At 40.3% G+C, this 22,057-nt stretch overlaps 1 protein-coding gene across 2 annotated transcripts in view; it reads right to left on the bottom strand.

Annotated features, from left to right (window-relative positions):
• Positions 1-6,831: 6,831 nt before the first annotated feature.
• The window catches only part of LOC109431029 (muscarinic acetylcholine receptor DM1-like), a 493,708-nt gene continuing 478,482 nt past the window's right edge, over positions 6,832-22,057 (bottom strand). The window contains exons 5-6 of one of the 2 annotated variants that reach the window (XM_062842432.1): positions 11,260-11,447; positions 6,832-11,059 (exon numbers count right to left, since the gene is read on the bottom strand). In XM_062842432.1, the coding sequence (XP_062698416.1) occupies positions 10,255-11,059; positions 11,260-11,447 (993 nt within the window). In that variant the 3' untranslated portion in view covers positions 6,832-10,254. The remainder of the gene's footprint in view (positions 11,060-11,259; positions 11,448-22,057) is intronic. The other variant, XM_062842433.1, reaches the window with a different exon arrangement.

Genomic DNA, 22,057 nt, shown 5'->3' with positions numbered 1-22,057 from the left:
TGAGTTTCACATTGTTTTTCCTTTTTATTTTTAGTTTTGATCTATTTTCATTTATTGGCGGTAGAATGCGTTTGCTTGCTCGAATTCAAATATGTATTATGAATTATGTTTGTATTACCAGGTAGCAAAACTAATCAAAACCTATCAAAACGCTTTTAGGACACTGAAGCTCTCAATTATAGTTTCTATAGAATTGGATCCAGATTACAAGTTCCCAGTAACTTTCGCAGGAGGGAACGTGACAAGCGTTTTCTACTCGTCTAACAATAATTTCAATAGTGGGATGGCCGTACAAGAGCGCCACTGCTAGTGTTGGGCAAACCCCAAGGGTCTGAGTCTAACAAGGACAAATAAATTCCGTACAGAATAGTAGAGTTTCTGCGAATATGGTCGCCGGTCGGTACCCAAGAAGTCACAAACAACGGAACCGGGATCTTAATATAATCAACCCGGGCGAGCCCTTTCTGTTCGTCGACTATGTGCGGGATGACTACAAGTTCCAAGAAACGACGAAATGCCAGTCATGTGCTCCGAAGGATGAATGCGTTGCTGCAGATTAGTTTAAAGTTCAGACACGTGTCCGGAATCAATAAAATGTGAGGCTATCCCCTCGGCCCGGTCGGCCGCCGGCAGCCGCCGGCGGACGGTAAAGAAGTTAATATTTTACGAAGCAATTATAACTTCGGTGTGAACTAACCGCTCAGAACGAAATAAAAACTTATCTCCCCCCGTCTGCCAAATTTCCATCGGATCTCCCTGATCCGTCGTAAATGGCAGTCATTAATCTTAATTAACCACGTGACGGAAGTAAATCTCTTTCGGTGCGACTCTCTGGGCACGGTGGCGTGGCGGATAAGCCGAGAGGAACACACAAGAATGGGCGAAAGCCACCCCATTGGCCGCCATCCGCCGTCCTCCCTCTGACCATCACCCCAGTAATGGTCAACTCCGCAGCATTGTCCATTGCCAGTCAGCACACCGCACCGGTGGTAGTGACAGGCCGGATGGTATAAAGTAAACCACACGTGGAGCAATTCTTTGGCATCCGCTGCACAGCTCTGACAACGAAGAATCGTGGGCAGGAAAGAAAATCTCCCGGGAATGTGTAGTAATTTAATTAAAAAAGTAAATTCCTCTTATATTGAAACGGTGGGTGAACACGGCTGAACGAAAGTTTTCCTTTTCACTTACAATTCGGTGATCGACACTTTTTTATAAGCTCAAAAATGGTTGAGGTGTTGACACTTATGATTAAATTTCATAACTTCTTATTCTGTTGTCAACAGATTTGGCAAATCAATAAAAGAGTTCAATCTATATTTAGTGAAAAATATGATGGAACTGGGTCATTACTAAGTTTTGAAGTACTAGCCAAAATAGAAGCACAGCAAAAAGATGAACCAAATTCATGATTCTTTCTTGAATGCCTTCCGTGATTCTTCTTCGCTTTTTACCTCATTTTTTCTTTAAATTCTTTCGCAGTTGGTTGTAGAACTATTTCGAAATTTCTCCCTGAATTTTTCCTTATTTTTTCCAGGAGTTTTTCTTCTGCAGTTTTGCCACAGTCTCTTTATGTATTTCTCCAGGCGTTCCTCCTTAGATTCCCTCCAGAAATTTTCCAGGAGTCACTCCCAGAGTTTCTTGCGGAATTACGAGACTTGTTCTTTATTCCAAAGCTCCTCCCAGGATTTCTGCAGAAGTTTTGTCACGACGTTCCTCCAGGAGTACCTCCCGGGATTTCCTCTGGTTGTATTCTCGGTATTGCTCCCAGAGCTTCTCGTGGAGATCCTTCCAAAAAAAAATTTCAGAAAGTTTATTCAGGGACTTCTGTTAGTGGATATCCGGAATTGCTTAAAAAAGTTTATTCCTGGATTTTTTGAGAATTCCAGGGATTTCTTCCAAATGTTCCTTCCTGAAAATTTTCCGCGGAATGTCTTGTACTCCTTCTCAGGATTTCTTCCAAGGATTTTTTTTTCTAAAGTTTTCCAAATTTCACTTACTTTTCCACCCGGGATTATTACCAGAAACTTTTCTGCGATGTCCAAGTCTTTTATAGGATATTCTTCTGAAACTCCTCTTGGGAATTATTCTATGGTTCTTCCCTGAGTTACTCATGAGATTCCATCAGGATTTCTTTTGATGTTTCCCGTCAATTTCTTATAAATATTTCGTACTATATCCCGGGAGATATTCCAAGAAAAACTTCTGGGAAATTTTGGCAAGGACTGCGGGAGTAACTATTGAACGAATCCCAAAAGGTGAATCCAGGCCCGGATTAAGGATTGTGGGGGCCCGGGGCCCGAACGGACGTGGAGGCCCCTCGGAGAGATGAGCAAACATATTTTTCTTTATTTTTGAACAGTACTTGAGCAATATGAAGAATAAAGTTAATGTTGGCAACCAAAAAAGGTTTTTGTGGGGGCCCCTAAAATGTGGGGGCCCGGGGCCCGGGCCCCCCCGGCCCCCCCTTAGATCCGGCCCTGGGTGAATCCTTAAGAACCGCAGCACATTTTCCGGTAGGTATATCGGGAAGTATTCTGAGAGTAATCTCGACCATAAACTAACAGAAATCTCAGGAGGATCACAGCAAGAAACTTAAAAAAAAAACAACTACAAGCAATATCTGGGAAGCCTGCCTTAAAAAACCCTGAGGAAAAAAAAACTTGGGACCTTGGGAGAAATTTCAGAATACCTGAGAGAAGGCATCCATGAAGTAAAACCGTGAAAAGTCTTCTAAAAGAAACCCCGCGAGAACCTTCGTAGAAGCCATTCTAGTCTCGGAAGGCCACCGAAGCAGATATTTTTAAAATTCAGCTAGATCAAACGTCACAATTGCATCGTTACATCGTCGTAATTGTATCGTCATAAAGTGTATGATTTGCGAGCCAAAATTGAGAAACTATTTCTGAAGTTCTTCCTTGGGTTGTCGTTATTTTTAAAATAAATCCCAATGGAGTTCCTTCTTTTTTATTCCAATAGTTCCACTGAGGATATCTGTTTGGTTTCATCCGAGGATTACTCTCACAATTTATGAAAAGATTGACCTTGGAGTTCCTGCAACGATTCCTGCAAATGAAGTTCTTCCAGGTATTTTTTACAAAGTTTCTCTAACGATTTGTCTTGCCGTCTCAGCAGTGAGTCCTACTAAAACTCCTCCAAGGATCTGTTTTTGTTTTGGAATCCCTGCACGGATTTCTCTTAGAGCTTCTCCAGGAATTCCACCTTGAGCTCATCCACGAGTTTCTTCTAAAATTGTTCAACGGATTCCCTTTTATACTTCTCCAGGAATACTTTCTGTTGATCATGTAAAATGTTTTTCTAGATCTCTTCTACGGGTTCCTCCTGGAGTTGTTCAAGAGTTTCCTCGTGAAGTTTGTTTGAAATTTCTGTAGTAATTCCTCCTGAGTCTATTTCAGTGCATTCTTCTGAAGTTCCTCAACAAACGCCTGTAAAACTTACATGAATTTTATCTCAAGTGCTTCTCACATGAGCTTTTCAAGGATTTTCGCGGGAATAAGTCTAAAGATTTCTCTAAAAAAAAAACTAGAAGTTTTTGCAGCGATTAATATTAGAGTTCCTTAAGGTGTTCATTCAAAAGTTCTTCCAATAACCATAAGGAGCTTCTTCACTTATTCTTGCTGGAGATCCACTACACATTCACCAGTGACTTTCTTTACAGATTCCATTGGAAAACCAAGATATGTTTTTCTGGATTTCCTCTACGGGTTCCTGCTGAAGTTTTTTCAAGAGTTTCCTAATGACGTTTGCTAAAAATTTCAGCGGTAATTTAGTGAGGTATTCTCACATGAGGAATTCGATAAATTTCTCCGGGAGTTGATAAAGGAGTTTTATTTTGCAGTTATCCCACGGGTTCTTCTTCTTCTTCTTCTTCTTCATGGCTCTACGTTCACACTGGAACTTGGCCTACCTCTCTTCAACTTAGTGTTCTTAGAGCACTTCCACAGTTATTAATTGAAGGGCTTTCTTTGCCTGCCATTGCATGAATTGCTACATTGTGTGGCAATACAATGATACACTATTCCCAGGGAGTCGAGAAAATTTTCCCGCCCAGAACGGGAATCGAACCCGCCGTCTCCGGATTGGCGATCCATAGCCTTAACCACTAGGAGGTGGAGACCCCTCTAGGTTCTTACTAGTATTTCTCCAAAAGTTCCATTAAAGTTCCTCACGATATGTCTCCTTGAATCCTCCAAAATTTCACTAGAAATTGATCAGTTAAGTTATCGGAGGTGGACTAGAAGTTTTCTCAGAGATTTATGCTGGAGTTCCTCAATGTGTTCATTTAAAAGTTTTTCCAAAATGTTCTTCCAATGACAACAAAATGTTTCTTCGCTAATCCGTGTTGGAGATCCTCCATGCATACATTAGGGGTTTTCTCAAGAGCTTAATACAAAAGTATGGGAGCTCGATCTTAAGATCGAGCCCTGAGGAAGATCCCAACCCAAGGATCGAAACGTTGCCAATGATATAGAAGTATCAACGCTTTTTCCGTGACTGAAAGCCGAAAAACTCCCATAGTTATCAAAAATCCCAGTCGAATCTTTGCAAAATTTATACAAAAGTTTCTTCAGGAACCCCTCAAGGAGTTTTTCCTTTGGTATTTTTTGAATTATTTCGTCACCTCTTTTTCTTGTAAGATAATTGAACTATTGGAATCATAATGATGGCAAAAATGTCCCAAATGGCGGATAACGTACCTCTGGAGTCAGCCTTCTGATACCTGACCCTTAAAGGCATTACGTAATTTATGCACGGTTTCTTATTTGATATAGATTGTCATCTCATCAGAAACCTTGCTTAGGCAAACAGTTCCGTAATCTCGCCAAGAACGAAGATATACTACTACTTGTTGGGCTGGATCGAGAACTGTTACGTCAGAATGCGACTTGCCAACCCCTGTACAGTGTCGGAATTATATGAGTTAGTGCATGTATTGCTAGATGTATTGTTTCTTCGTGTTTCTCTGTTTCGTTCTGTCAAGCAAGTCACAAAACAGCATTGTGTAAATAGGAAGCAGAACGGGCGCATTGTAATTCAACCATGTTAATTTGTTTATACTAAATACAATGTTTATAGCTTTATAGCATGCGGCAAAAACAACCAGGTGTTTCCTTTGCCCTGCTGAAAGGTCGGTGCCCAGCTCTGTTCTCAACAAGAACTGTAAGCCCAAATTGTAAGTAGTATAGATACCGGATAGGTACCGAATCATCGAGGTCCATATGCTTAACCAACTAGTCTGAAAAATTCCTGGAATCCATGAGCAAAAGGATACCGGAGTCGCACCGAAAATACTGCCTGCAAAATTTCCCGGTGGTTGAATAACCTGGACACCAAGTTCTGTCCATAATGTGACAAATACATTCGTATTTAATAGAAGTTTAAAATAGGTTTTTAAATGATTTTTCAACGGGAGAAGTGATATATTCGAGATACTTACTTCGAAAAGTACAAAATGGTACAAAATCGATACAAAAGTTTCAATATTTAAGTGATACTTTAAAGCTATGACTTTCAGCGGCCAAAAAACTACCTGCGTAAAGTTGGATATTCTTAAGGTCAAAATTGACCCAATTAAAAAAAATTGATAATATAGCTGTCCCTTCAAAAGTTAGAGACTTGTGGTATTCGACAAAAAACGTGTATTTTTTGAACCCAATCCACTTTGTGGGCATGAAATATTGAAAAAATCTCAATTTAAAGTTATGACCTAAACGTATAATTAGGAGTTTCAAATTAAAATATATATATATATATATATATATATATATATATATATATATATATATATATATATATATATATATATATATATATATATCTCAGTAGTGTGCATGCATAGGCTACAAGCTACACGCTATGTCCAAAGGAAAGTATTATGAAAAGTGAATGTACCCCTAATGTTATTCCTTAGGATCGTAAGTTTAGCGTGGGCTATTAGTATTTTCGGAAAAGTTTTTTATTACTCTATGTTCTACAACTTTGGCCAAGAAACCAAATATCAAACTCAAAGTTTTGCATAAAAAAATTCTATCTCATTTTTAGATAAATTAATAATCTAACTCATTTTGATGACAGATGCACCCAAAGACATAAAATACTCAAAAGCAATAGTTTTGACGTTATTCTGGATTCTGGATACAGCAGGTGAACGCCGAGATGAAGAACCTCCCCAACTGTTCCGGTTTGGCTTCGCAGTCACTAGGAAAACACTAGTTTTTGATTATTCCCGACGTTTCGGTCCGTTTGGGACCTTTTTCAAGGGTTCAATCTTTAAGGTTTTCTGGCCAAAAATAGTTTTGCTTAACTTGAAAAGTCATACGTTCGTCTTGGTTTAGTACATAACCTCAGTCGTATCCCTAAAGAAGTACCTCTCCAACGCTTAACCGAGTAGACGAACAAAAGTTCCTGCGTATATGACATCAGTTTCTCTCGAATTTAAAAGTACTCATTTTCAGTAAACATCCATGCCGCACAGAGAAAATTTTACATTTTTTAAAATTGCTCGTTCTTTCACATTTTTGCAAAATATCAATATTTTTCGGTATTTGAAGGTGGTTTATAAACCCAACAAGACTGTTATCGCAATTATTTCAAAATAGGGTATTGTACCATTTGGGCAGGTGTACCTATTTTGGGCGCTTGCCGCTATAACTAAGTCAACTTTAAACCGATTGATTTGAATTTTTGTTCAGGGTTAGATACTGTACGTGCCTAACTCTATACAAAATATCAAATCAATCGGTTTGAAATTGACTTAGTTATAGCGGTAAGTGCCCAAAATAGGTACACCTGCCCAAATGGTACAAGACCCTACATGCTCATGTGAGTACACAAGCTGATTTAAAAAATGTGTGTATGTAACACATGCCATGTGCGGCATGGATGTTTACTAAAAATGTGCAGGCCGAACACATTTCTTTAGCGAAATGTTCAAGGAAGGCGAAGCGTTCCCCTAGTCAGTGTTCACCCAGCTTAGCTTAGTTCAGCCATTTTATTACAATTACTCTCAAGTAATTTAGAGATACTCTCTTCAAGTATAGCTCAAGTATAGAATAGGAGGCATTATTGAATTCTTCTGCTATATTTAAAAAGGCGCATATAGCTAGTTCTATTGCTTAAAACTTTTTCTCCACCTTTGTTACTAGCGAATGAAGTGCCGTAACCGTTGACTTATCAGATTGATAAGCAAACTGGAAGTCAGAAAGGTGATGCTCTTTAATGTAAGAAGATTTAATAAAATCCTTCAAAACCTTTGCTAGATGCGAATATCAAAACCACAAAAGTTTAACTTATTGGACGCAGTGGGCTAATTTCCCTAACAGGGGAGGAAAAAAAAGTATAGATCCCTTAATACCACAAATACTAATGGAATCTGAGCAGTTAAGCGGATTATTTGAAGTCGATCACTACCGTCAGTTAGAAGCAACATCTAGAGCTTTAGTCATCTCGATACCTGTTATGTCAGGGTATGGAGTGACACAATCATACGTAGTAATCGCATGTCCTACTATTCCAACATTCGGTATTCCTTTGAATAACACGAGACTTCCGATGAGCTCAATGGATACAGCACCAACATGAGGCCGACAATTAGAGATGTTCCAGGGATACAGACAAGCCTTCCAACATCTATTTCGGCGTTAGCGACAAACTGGGTGTGATGAAAAGTGAACAATTTCCTCAACAACTGTGGTCCTCAAGTGCAGAGTACGCTGATATGAATCCTGGGTTAGTGTGTGGACAAAATTTTTCGCTCTAGGACTAGCGTAACTGAACGATCCAGTTGGGTAGCAGCAAGTTGTTGTTGGTGGAAAACGTCTAGAGCTTATGGTAGCAAGATTGGCGGTCTGTTTGCGAATACCACACGATTCCTATTCGTCGTTCAGTTTTAACATTGTGATTCAGTGAAAACCCTGTAGATATCGATAATTTATTGCATTTGAAGTGAGAGAGGTCCTAAAGAAGAATAGAAATGTGTCTTTACACAACATAATGTAACCAATTAGGCAATCAAATGAGGCCTTTCATCCACTGATAACGAATCTCGTTAGTATCGAGGGCTGAGGTTTCTACACTTCCCGGAGGCTTCCACCATTTACGCCATTTGTAGCGAACGAAGAACTTTATTGATCAGACAACATTTCTGTCTGTGAAGTAAAGTGATGGTGGCTCCATAGAGGAAGTAATCTATTGAAAAAACTTCTAAGGTTTCGATTAAAATGCCATCGCTTTAAAAATATGTTGTAACATCCTATACATTATCGCTTATCAATGTGATTTTCTAAAACAATACTTTTCCAAATAAAACAAACAAACTGCTAGTGTTTGCTCGGTGGAACGAAGAGAACTCAACGACTTTCATTAAAACGAGTAACACGTCATCGCTAATTTGCTTATTTTATCCAGTTGCAGTTATAAGAACACATCCAGCGCTGATATTACGTAAGTTAAGAATGGAATCTTCAATACGGTACTTACACATTAACGATACGACCACGCACAGTGGTGCGTTGCTGAGCAAAAGCCAGCCAAAACCTCTTACCCAAAACCCTAAAAAACATATGAAAATCATGAAATCTATCGCAAGTTTTCGCAAAATAAATCATACACCAATCGAAAGCACTGGTCTTAGGCTTACAAAATCGCACAACCACATCGTGGGCGCGCACGTCCTACTATAGTTTTAGATCAATTTTGACTCAAAAATGGGTAATTTTCAAGAATATCGAAGGATAACTCATTTTTAGGCAGCTTTTTCACAACTTAAATGCCATACAGATGATCTTCACATATCTACGAACAAAGCCTTCAAAGCAACTATTATAGTTCATGCGTTTATTAAAGCACGGAACACTGGCATAGCTGTGAATAAACATTATAGATTTTGTATTAAGGCCATAAACCACAGTCCGTTCAGGAAGCTATCAAAAATTCAAATTTCAATGAATCGATCTGAAATTTTGGATTTCTACAGTTGAAATATCTACGTGAAAAGCATTTTCATTTCTTAGGTTTCGACCGCCCTCGCACCACTGTGCCACGGTGTCGGAAGAAGAATACTATTCGAAAACAATCAGTATCGCTAAGTCGCCTAGCAAACGAAAGCTAGGAGTCTGTTCCTTCATTTCGAGCTAAGGCCGAAATGTTCTATCGGGTTTTTTTATAATATAAATTTTGGCTGAAAAGTACCCAAAGTATGGGTGGGTGGCTCTCGAAAATTTGCTGGGAAACAGGCTTTGTCGCAGTGAGAACATTACACCATGGAAAAGAAGAAGAAATTATGTCCCAGACAATGTTGGTAACGTGCTTGAAATATGCAGTGTCAGCTTTGTAGACACAAAGTATCCTTTTCTGCCATTCGCTAGCAAATGAAGAGAAGTGATTCTATCGTTTAAGACTGGCTATCCAATCCTCCACGTTAAACTATGATGCTGGAATACGACAAAAGAGCGCCCATTTCTTTCGAAAAATAATGGCATTACACGGAAAGGGAAGGACACTCCGCGCAAACTCGGTCGGGGTCAAATCCATCCCGTTAATTAGGATTAATGAGTCCCTTGACTGGCTGACTCCCAATGTAAGGATCTCTAGTTTGTGGTGCTTGAATTTTAGGTCCGTTCCACATGCACATGTTAGGTTTGCCACAATTTACACGCAATCACTCAACAGCCAACGTACGTGGTTGATGATGCTTCGAAAGGCTGCCATTTTGACGTGTCAATTAGCGTCGCGCTGTCAGCAGTGCAGTGTGAGAATTGCACCGACGATGGATCAAATTGGCTCACCGAGTGCCATTCATATTTTCCATTCAATATGTATCAATCATCGACAGTTGGCTTTCAGCAACGGGTTCTATTTTGCGCGCAACGTGCGTGCCACCAGTACAGTGTGAAGAAGAATGAGTCGGTAATCCGTGAACAATTAGTGAATGGATATGAGGGTATCACTATCGCTTGAACGGAACTTCCCGCAGTGGGGTTGAATGGGGAATTTTCAAATATCCATTGACGTGCAGGGCCACCGAATAATTGATGGATTGAACTGATTATCCCATATATGAGATTCATCCTTATACGAGCAAGCAAACTCCTCTACTACCAGCTGCTTTTCAGCATCATCTGATTCATCCACCTGGCGCTCCCTCTTAGATGACACCGAAAGAACAAACCATTTTTCAATTCATTGGCAAACCTAGGATTACAAAAAACCCTCCCCCTTCTTCGCTACTTAAGCCTAATTGTAAACCCCCCTGGTCATGGCCTCTCGATTCCGGGTGTGCCACTTGCACGTCAGTATCCGCACGTACGTCCGCCGAAACGAAGCGTTGCATAGCGCGTAGCACACCGGATTGATGGTCGAGTTGATGTAGCACAGGGCGTAGAAAAAGTCCCACAATTCCTGCGGTATACACCTGGTGCAGGCCGTTAGCGGTTTCAGCAGCACCAGGATGTTGTACGGAGTCCACGTGATGATGAAACTCAACAGAATGGCCGACAGCGTTTTGGCAGCCTTCGTCTCCTGGCGCTTCTCCTGAGATTTCTTCTTCTTTTTCACCTGCCGTGCCGTTTGGAGCATGTTCGCTTGGTGGATCTGCTGCTGCTTGGACAGCGGCTTCGGAATGATTTTGGTCGTCAACGGCAGTCGGATGTCCGTCGTGGCAGTAGATTGTCTCCGCCCCACCGGGATGATGTAGTCCGAGTCCCGGGAGGGTAGCGGCCGCCTCGGTGGAACCGTCATCGACATTGGCACGTCGTCCTGGATCATCTTGATCGAAGGTGCCCGCTCGTCACCGGATCCACCCTCCGGCGGCAAGCGTATCAGTATCGTATATACAGAGTCCTGGCTAACCGAGCGAGAACCCAGCCGGTTGCTGTTCGGTAGTGAGCGTGAATCTCTTGGTCCGTGCATGTCCTGTAGGTGGGCCATCGGGGGCAACGTTGGTCGCATCGGCGTCGGTGAAATGTCCGGTATCATGCTGACCACGTTGCCCCGGCCCGTGGTCCCGTAGGGATCGCGGATGACGTTCAACGATGTACATCTGTATGATTCAGGGTGTGGAGAGAAGGTGATTAGTAATGTTCAAACAATGAAATGGAAAGTTACGGGACATCTAAAACAAAACATAAAACACAGTTATAAAGAAACAAAGGTCAAAAGTATACATCAAAAAACACCGCAGAAACATTATCATAATAAAGAAGCAAGTTTCGCCCCGTATGGTCGGGACGGGTGGTCTACCTGGTAACTGAGCTTGGTAAGGGAGTTTCTATGGATACAGGTGTTGCATACCCTAGATCCGAAGGCTCCTCGGCGTCGTACCCGTAGTCGTCGGAATCCTCCCGGCCCGAGTGCCACCACGCGATACACCACTCCTTGATGCCGCCGAAGAACGTGGTCGGCTTTTTCGGTAGGCCGTTGGTGGTTATCTGGAATAAGAAGGATTCTCGCTCAGTAAGCTCAAAACTTGACTCCGAAGTACAAATATTGAGAAAAAATCAACTTGTTTTACAAATAGGTAATGTGTAAAAGCGTGGCTCAAAATACCATTGGTGAAAAGTTGGATTGACCCCGTTCTATATGACATCACGATGTTCTGGTTAAATTTACCCCAAAAGACTCTCTGGAGCGCTTTTGAAACTCCCTGGAAACACCCTGTAACCCCTTGACTTCCGGAAGCGCTCCGGGGGGCGCTCTTGAAGCCTCTGAAACGCTCCTGAATCACCCTGAAACACCCCTTTGGGACCTCTAGGTAACCTTCTGAAACTCCTTGGGACTCGCTTGAATGTTTCTGAAATCCCCTGTATCACTCCTGCGACGCACTAAAGCCCCCTAAACCCTGAACGTCCCCTGAGACCTCCGGATACCCCTCTGAAGCCCCGTAGGACCCCCTGAGATCACCTAAGGGCACCTTGAGACCCCCTGGAACGCTCCTGAGACCCTCTGAAGTGCCCCTGAGACTCCCTGGATTATTATTAGGTTCCGTTGGGGTGCTCATTTTCCCCTGCTGGCCTGTCATCGAGTTTTCAGTTTATATCAGTTCCTTGAGAATATCCGTTGTGAAGGCTGGGTCATCATCGGGAATGTTGGTTTCGAGATAGCTCAATATGTGGTTGTTGAAGTTGGATAGGTTACTTGAAGGCTAAATTTAGTCATATAACCTTGCATCCTTCAGAAAAAGTAGAAGGGTAACTTGACGCAGACATGTCCAAACACTGCACTGCACGAGGAGTCGATACTCAAACACACCACCGTGGGTGCCAAGCCACCACCTAGCTCTCCGTGTTTCAGAACGAACACGCACAATGTCTGGCTCAACACCGGTGTCGGTGGCGGTGCTCAGGCACTGGGCACGGTGTTTGACGCTTCGGGTAACACGGAGCCCGAGTGTTTCCGATTATGCAAAACACTCGTGCGAGTTCAAGCGCTCGGTGCCGTTCATTCTCCAGCACCAGTTGCAAATGCTGCTGGTCGACGACGAGCGTGAAGTACTTGGCGGCTCCTTTTCTGTCTTTCTCGTCCCTTCTGACTCAGTGGCTCTGATGCAGCCAAGCTACCACGCACTGTGGCCGAGCTCACTGCTTTGGTGTTTCACACAATCGGAAACACTCGACCTCCGTGCCCAACCAAAACTGAAACACCGACACGAGTGTTTCGCCAGTCGCACTGCGTGTTCATCAGTAGAAGCGGAACGAAGGAATCTATGACAAAAGGTCGAAAGACATAAGGTCGAAGGACAAAAGGTCGAAGGACAAAAGGTCGAATGGACAAAAGGTCGAATGGACAAAAGGTCGAATGGACAAAAGGTCGAATGGACAAAAGGTCGAATGGACAAAAGGTCGAATGGACAAAAGGTCGAATGGACAAAAGGTCGAATGGACAAAAGGTCGAATGGACAAAAGGTCGAATGGGACAAAAGGTCGAATGGACAAAAGGTCGAATGGACAAAAGGTCGAATGGACAAAAGGTCTAAAAGGGTAAAGAGGTTAAATAGACTAAAGACAAATTGGAAGACATGAAAAAGTGATCAGAATTCGACAGAAAAACGACGATTAAAAAATAGAACGAGTGATAGAAAAATTATTCAACAACTTCAAAACAATCATTGTTGGAAAATAGGAAAGTGTCTTCTAAAACTTGCAATAGCTTATATGCAGCAATTTTTACCGCATTGCAATTCGAAATAGATGCCCATAAATGATGAAAAGTGATGTTAAGTTAAGGTTAAATATGGAAAATAATATTCCTTGCATGGCATGTCACGCAAAAATTGTGCCCATTTACGCTCATCTTTCACTGAACTTCTCAGTTTCATTTACCTTACAAAAGAGAAAGAGAAAAAACGCACAATAAAATGTACATAATTTCTCTCACGCAGAGTTTTTGGGCGGGTGATTAGAGTGCTGCGTGAGAGCAATGAGAGCCCGCAGATCATAATCCCAGTGCGCAATTTCGGCGCGCACGCAGAAAAAACAGAACTCAGTGCACAGTGTCACGCAGGGGTCAGTGTTGTGTGAGCATTTGGTGAACCGAAAGTATGCCAGTAAGTCCAAAACCCGCTAAGGGGTATCAAATCCTGTGATATCAGAGACAAGTAGACGTCTTAAGCTGGTCAAGAACTTACAGTTGATGAATATTTTGGTTGACTAGCTGAACAACTTTGCCGAAGAAACCAACTCTCTAAGTAATCAGGTTCCTGAGATATATGGGATGGAAATTTTGTCAGTGTGGCATCTGCTTGTCTAAGATATCACATAAATCACAGACAAGTAGATGTGACACTAGCGAAATTTCAATCTCATATATCTCATGATCCTGATTACTTAGAGAGTTGGTGTCTTCGGCAAAGTTGTTTGGCTGGTCAAGGGCTAACCGATAATAAGACTTAAGATTTAAAATTCTACCACTAGGTGGCGCTAGAGAGCAAACAAATTTTAAATTTCGCATATCTCAGCATCCTCATTTTGTAGAAAGATGGCGTCTTCGGCAATATGGTTTGGTAGATCAAGGGCTTTCAGAATAATTACCGTTTGGTTCAAGTTTCAACAGCTACGCGGCACTAGTTGCATATTTTGGCACTTTTTCCTGATATTTATGAAAAACAAAATTTTTTAGCTCACTAGCACCGCCTAGTGGTCGAATTTTGAATCCTAAATCTTATTATCGGTTAGTCCTTGACCAGTCAAACAACTTTGCCGAAGACACCAACTTTCTAAGTAATCAGGATCATGAGATATATGAGATTGAAATTTCGTTAGTGTCACATCTTTTTGTCTGTGATTTATGTGATGTGTACTAAACTTGGCGTTCTCTTCAGAGTAAAGTGTACACCCGTTGGGCTCGGAACCAGAATGATTTATTCAATTTGCTTTTCGTGGCAACCGACCAACGCTCGGTGGCGTATGGTTTATTCTGTTGTGCTTAGTTGCACGATTAAGCAGGCCACACAAAGTGCATAGCCTGTTTGATTGTTATGATATAAACATCCGCGTGGACGTTTATTTAACTTTGCCGATTCATCACACTACACCTTCCCCCTTTTGGAAAAGAGTGGCGTGAGGATTCAGACACTCGTATTAATTTTGGGAAAAATGGATTTGGAATTTTCATGACCTTGAGCGTTGTTCGGTTGCTTGCTTAGATTATTGGTTACAATGAATTTCGTCGTATGACTATAATTGAATTGACAAAATATGATTAATTTATAGTTTGACAATGTTCTGTTATTTTATATTTGATGTACTGGAATTATTTAAACAATTATAATATAAGTTGGCTGCCTTCCCATTTTTTTTTTTTTTTTTTTTTTTTTTTTTTTTTTTTTTTTTTTTTTCATCTTTATTAATCTATTTTTATGAACTTCTATTTTTTTTGTTTTTGCAAGATCTTCTATGACGCAGTTGCTATTTTTAGTTTCTATAACTTTATATGGTCCTGTATAAAACGAGTCTAATTTTTTCCTGTTTTCCTTGGTTATGTAGACTAAATCTCCTAATGAGACGTCGATTGGGTTTAGATTGATATTTAGGTCAGCAGTTCTTTGAATTTTCTCTTTGATCATATGTTCCCTTGCTATAGTTTGACTTTTTTGTAATTTAAATTTCAATTCATTCATGTATTGCTCAATATTATAAACTGGTTCTATAGTTCTGTTGTTCATCAGATCTTGCGGTAAATTTGGTTTCCTTCCATAGACTAATTCGAACGGTGTAAGATTAGAATCTGTATGCGGAGTTGTATTGTATACAAAAGTGTAGAAACCAACCCAATCATCCCAGTCGTCATGGTGTTCATTTGAGAATGATCGCAGATACTCGTTTAGGCATCTGTGATTTCTCTCCAATGCACCGATCGTCTCTGGATGATAGGCGGCTGAAAAGGTTTGTTTGAAATTTAAAATTTTGCTGATCTGCTGAAGAACTTCGTTGCAATATTCGGTTCCTCTATCAGATCTTAGCTCCAAGAAGTTACCATATTTAAGGATAAAATCTTCTACTAATGCACGAGCAATAGTATTAGATTCTTTATTCTGTATAGGGATTATTATAACGAATTTCGATAAGTCACATTGTAAAGTGATACAGTAACGATTATTCCTGCTTGTTTTGGGTAACGGTCCGACCGTATCGATAGAGATCACATCGAATGGTTTCTGAGGTGTAGATGTGATAATAGATGCTTCTTTTGTTCTTTTACTGACGTTGTTCTTTCTGCAAAATTCACAGGCCTTTATGAATTTTGCGATAGAACCTTTCATTCCTCTCCATTGGAATAGATCTCGTAGTTTTAGGTACAATCTATGCTGTCCTATGTGGCCTCCAGTTGAGCTATTATGAAAATCATGCAATATTTTTTCGACTTCCATTTTTGACTCTATTTGTCTTGGAGGTTTGAAGAGTAAAATTTCAAAACTATTTATAATTTTTGTAGCAATTGATTTAAATTGTTCTACTGTGATTTGCGAGAATAATGGATCGCTCAATGATAAGGCGATTTGTTTTATCTTTAAATTTGTCATAACTTCATTCAATTTTGAAAGAGCAGACTCGAGTGTCTGACTTTCATTTTTGTAATTGAATTGTATTGCTGCATGCGTCTTTTTATAATTCTCGCTTTTTATTTGGAATTCCATTATATTGTTACTGAGATTTGTTGTTAATTTAAAAGAATTTCGAGCTTCCTTTAAAATGACAGCTTCGCTAACTAGAAGTTGATCAGGCTTCGTGTATGTGGAAACGTCATCCTTGGCTTTAGCTGATTTCTTTTTAGTCATGGATCTGGTGTTAACCATGAGTATTGTTCTATTTTTTAGGTCGTCAGATGACATTAATCTAGATAATGCATCGGCGCCTACGTTATTTGTTCCTTTAATATGTTCTATTTCAAAGTCATAGTCTTCGAGATCCAGACGCATTTGTGTTAGTTTTTTGGTTGGCTCTTTCATACCAAAAAGGAACACCAGTGGTCTGTGATCTGTTCGTACTATAAACTTCCGTCCATACAAATATGGCTTGAAATAATCGATAGCCCAATGGATAGCGATCATTTCCTGCATAATCGTAGGTTTTTTGGAATCTGCCGAGTTAAAAGCTTTACTTGCGTAAGCTATTGGTAGGTCTTGTCCATCAATTACTTGTGATAGTATTGCACCACAGCCTACGTTTGAGGCGTCTGTGGTTAGATAGAATTTCTTCGAAAAGTCAGGGTAACTTAATATAGGTGGTGAGAGTAGGTGATTACGGAGTTGTTCGAAAGCTGATTGACAGTTATCTGTCCATTCAAAAGTTGAATTTTTTTTAAGTAAGTCATTTAACGGTTTGGCTAATCTAGCAAAATCCGGTACGAACTTACGGTAATAGTTACAAAACGCGACGAAGCGGCGAGTTTCATCCGCGTTTGTTGGTATTGGGTAGTTTTTGATTACTTCGAATTTTGTGTCATCAGGAAGAATTCCCTGATCTGTAATTTTGTGTCCTAAATATGTTACTTCTGTTTTGAAGAATTGACATTTTTCGGGGTTTAATTTTAGATTGTAATGCCTCAATCTTTTAAAGACATTTATCAAATTTTTGATGTGATGCTCTGCTGAACATCCTATTACGACAATATCGTCTATGTACACGAACGCGCACTCAGGTGTTAAACCTGCCATAGCAATTGTCATCATCCGTTGAAAACTATTTGGACTCACATTAAGTCCAAATGGTAAACGGGTGAAGGCATAGTGCCCTGAAGGTGTAGAGAACGCTGTATACTTGCGGGACTCTGGGCTCAAAGGAATTTGATGGAAACCTGCCATCAAATCCAATGTACTAAAATATTTGGCCCTGCCTAATTGGTCTAGAATCGTGTCTATTCTGGGTAATTAAAATCTGTCAGCTAGAATCTTTTTGTTTAACTGTCTGAAATCCACTACAAGTCTCCACTTCTTATCTGATGTGTTTGACTTTTTCGGCACCAATAATATTGGTGAGTTATACGCCGACACAGAGTTTTCGATAATATTGTTTTCCAAAAGTTTTTTAACTTGTGAGTCAATTTCATCGTTCTGTGCGTGTATGCTTCTGTAGTTAGGAGTATACACAGGCACGTTATCGGTTAGGTTGATGCTTTGTTCGTAGAAATTGTTAGTTGTGAGGTTGTCTGTATCTAGTGCAAATATGTCATTAAATTCCTCCAGGACCTTTTCAAATTTGGTCCTAACAAATGAAGGAATTTCAGATATTTTAATTTTATTTTTAATCTTATCAATACGTTTATTTGTGTCGTTTTCCCCTTTTTGGATGCTGGCTATTATAAACTGATTGAGGGGTTTAATTACTGGTTTAAAATTATGGATTAACACAGGTTTACTCGTTGTGTTAATAAATTTAACGTATGTAGCATTAGGTGATACTAAAGTGTTCCCACAGAAAACTCCATTTTGGATTTCCTGTGAACACACTACAGAATCCTCGGCTACCTGTACATTCGGAATTCTGCGAATTACTTCGCATCTTTCCGGAACTATTATACCTTCATTGAAATTGTCTTCAATCATTACATTTACTTCTGCATTGTTAAAATTAAAACTTAAAATCCAATATTCGTAGTTTATTGTGCATTTATACAAGGATAGAAAGTCTCTTCCCAATATTCCATCGGTGAATATTGGGAATTCGTCTCCTACTAAATGGAATTCGTGATGCAATGTGAGGGTATTTGAAAATGTCAATGCCGTAACTGTTGTTGCCAGTGTTTCAATTTTTTCACCGGAAATTCCGGAGATACTGCATTTTCTATTTACATCGATTTGGTGACTTCCAAGAATTTTGTTAGCTTTGAACACCGATACGTCAGCTCCTGAATCTATCATAAAGGTACACACCGAATTTGTCATTTCGACATGTGCCTTTATGAAATTCGATGCTGACGCGTTGATGGTTAAAAGTTGTGTAGTTGGCCTAAAAAATGTTGCTGCGGCTGTTGCGGTTGCTGTACCTGTGGTTGGTACTGTGGTTGCATTTGCTGTTGGTTAGGACATATGCGTCCTGAGTTTGTCAAGTTTTGTTGTTGAGGTGGAACCATGTGTCCAACATCTGCGTAAAATATGCGTGGTTGCATATTTCCGCGGTGGAAGCCTCTGTGAGATGCTCTTCCACGCTGAGATGGAGATCCATAGGGTCGTCTACCACGACCACTATGGAATCCTCCTCTGCCTCCACGATAATCGTTGTGGCGTTGTCCGTAGTGATTCATATTGAAATTATTTCTGCCGCGATTGTTATGTCCGCGGCGTGAAGCGAACATTATCGCGTTAGTATTAGGTGTTGCTGTTGTAGCCTCGTTGCTCAGTGTTTTCTCTATTGCTGCGGACAATGTTGCAAATTGTCCGGCTTTTAGAATGAGCCTCGTATCGGGGTTACGAACGCCGGTACTAAGAGCCTTCACTCCTTGCTTTATTGCCATTTTGTTCGCCACATCAACCGGAATTTGCTCCATGATGTAAGCCTTTTCTAATAGGAAGGTCAAATTTTCGACCTCCTTGGTGAATTTGTTGACATCACCAGATTGTTTCAATGCTCCTAATTTCGAAACATATACGTCTGAAGACGTTGCCAGACCGCATCTATTTTTTAAGTGGTTTAATATTTCATCGAGATCTGCCGGGTTCTCGCCTACGGCCGATCTCGCTTTTCCAATTAGTCTGGTCATCACGAATTTTTTTACGGTAACATCTGCGGCTGTTTTTTGAGCTGCTGTTGCCGTTACAAATTCCGCTTTGACCGTGTCTACGAATAAGCCAACTGAGTCAATAAATGGACTCAGGCCTTCTTGGCTTCCATCATAAACTTGGACCACTGCGGTTCCAAGTTTAAGGTCCACCTTCGGAGCTGTCATCTTGTTATTGCGGTATAATTTTTCGACAATAATGATAAGTTTTACAATTGTTTTAAAACGTATGAGATGTTTGGCCTTATCAAGTCGCACGTCGATAAAAATTTTAATTTCACTAAAAATATCTCTGGATTTTCTTAAGATGATTTTTTGATTAGAACATTCGAATTCGTCTAAGAGGTATAAATTTGCTTCATAAAGATTACGAGCCTTTACTAACTTGTCTACTAGTGTTTTCCTCAAAAATTTCCTGTTTGGTGCCTTCCTCAGATTTCTCAAAGTAAGTGCAAGTTGTTCTATATTTTTGACAACATTTTTTTCCATTTAACTCTCTTCTTTTTAAAATCGGATGAGGTCACTGTTAGGCTTCCGGATAATTAATTCTCGTACAGGATTTATGAGATTTGGTAATTTACTTTCAAACAAGATCTTTCAGTAAGTCACACATTTTTGAATATTACAATGTCAAACACCACTTGAATACACCATTTTAACTAAATTGTTTCGGTACTTATTTATTTTTAACTATTAAATTAAATCATCACTCACGCTAGTATATCATCTGCAAGTCTCAGCAGCAACGACGAAGCTACGTTGGGGTCGCTCCATGTTGCGCCCTTGTTGGGGTCGGCTCCATGTTGCCGGATGACCCGTTTGTTATGTTGTTTCTTCGTCTGCACTGCCACTAGTAGTGTTCGATTTTCCACATGAGTATGTCCACTATGTCATCTCGAAGTTCCACAATCGAACTCCTGGTGTTCGTTTGCATTCCGTTGGAGATCGCTGCTGCTGCTGCTACTTGGAATAGGGCGTTGCTTGTTGCTCTTCCTTTGAAAATCCTCGGTACGCTCTAGCTTCGAGCTTGGTTTTCACCTCGTACATTTGTGTGTAACACAATGTGAACACTAAACTGTTTATCTTGTGTTCCGTCATTGTATAGTTACTTAGTCACTTGCACTTAATGTTTCCAATAAAAATGTTATTATTTATTTCAACTACTCCACACAGTACAGTAAAGTTCGACACTTCCTTATAACTGTTAGATTGGATGGGCAGCGGCTCGTCGAGCGGCTCTTTCTGCCAGCCGTTCCGTGTGTGATTTGTGCAACTTCAGTAGTAGTTTTATTAGCACGTACGCACCCGCGATAACTATTAAAATGCAAAGCGCAACCGCTTGTGTTTGATGGTATTCTTCACTGGGTCCCATTTGATTCGTAGTGACGATCTCGTCACTTGAAAACCAACCCATTTTCAAATGTGATTGGAATACACTTTACCGAACTGTATCACTTTCACACTTTTGCTGCGGAGAAGGCAAAAACCTGTCTTAGGTAGCCATGTACTAAACTTGGCGTTCTCTTCAGAGTAAAGTGTACACCCGTTGGGCTCGGAACCAGAATGATTTATTCAATTTGCTTTTCGTGGCAACCGACCAACGCTCGGTGGCGTATGGTTTATTCTGTTGTGCTTAGTTGCACGATTAAGCAGGCCACACAAAGTGCATAGCCTGTTTGATTGTTATGATATAAACATCCGCGTGGACGTTTATTTAACTTTGCCGATTCATCACACTACAGATGTCTTAGACAAGCAAGTACTTTTATACTCCTGTGGTACACACAGTATTGCACTGGAAGCACGACTGAGTGCGCTCTCAACACGAATTTTGGTGTGCACATTTTCTGCGCGCACAAAATGTGCACGCAGAAACTGAAAAAACATGTTTGTGGTAACATTTGTTTGAGCACTCATTTTGAGGGTGAGCGAGTGGTTTGTGTGTGAAAAAGGTTGCGTAATTCACCCTCGCTCTCGTTGAAAGTCGTGTGTAGAATGTATGTTTTCTCTTCACACGTTTCGCACTGAGGAGCATGTCATCTCTGATTCTTTGAAAGAACAGCCTATGGGTTGAAGAAGGATGAATCATAGATCGGAATATTCTCATTTGAAATTCCTATCATTAATGCGATTAAATAAAGTCAAGCAGTCTATAAATTAGAAAAGGACAAATCTCTGGGTATTATAGGGGTGATCCATGAAGTACGTCACGATTATAGGGGGAGGGTGGTTTGCAAAAGTGTAACAAGCAATGTAGTTAGTATAGGACAGGGAGAGGGGGGTCGAAAATTCTCATTTTTTGGCGTAACGCCTGTATGAGCAAACAAAATGAAATTCTTTACTTATACAGTATAATTATTAGGGTCTACCTATCAATCCAAGAGGGGATGATCACTAAGCACAAGTAGTTAATGAATGTTTCTGCAGTACAGTTAAAAAGAACAGATATTGAAAAGAAGAAGGCAAAATTTCTGATTGAAAAATTAAGTCCCTAAGGAGTCAATAATTATTTCACTAACAAAAGTTAAAGGAACAGCCTATAAATTTAAGAAGGAAAAATTCCTGAACAAAAAACTAAACTAAATTGCCATTAAATAAATACTACATTAACAGAACTTGAAAGAACAGCCTACAAACAAAAGAAGGAAAAATTTCCTATGGAAATTGTTAGTGACTGAAATGCATATGATTTCTATAACAGCACTACAATGTTTCTTTCAATGAGCGGCAACAAAGACTTCTCAAAAATGTTTGTCTTATAAGCGAGAAATACCATTGGTCTACTAAAATTCGACCTTTTGTCCCATTCGCCCTTTTGTCCCTTCGA

The sequence above is a fragment of the Aedes albopictus genome, chromosome 3 (assembly GCF_035046485.1).
Source record: "Aedes albopictus strain Foshan chromosome 3, AalbF5, whole genome shotgun sequence".
NCBI lineage: Eukaryota > Metazoa > Arthropoda > Insecta > Diptera > Culicidae > Aedes > Aedes albopictus.
This window is presented reverse-complemented; position numbering and strand designations above follow the sequence as displayed.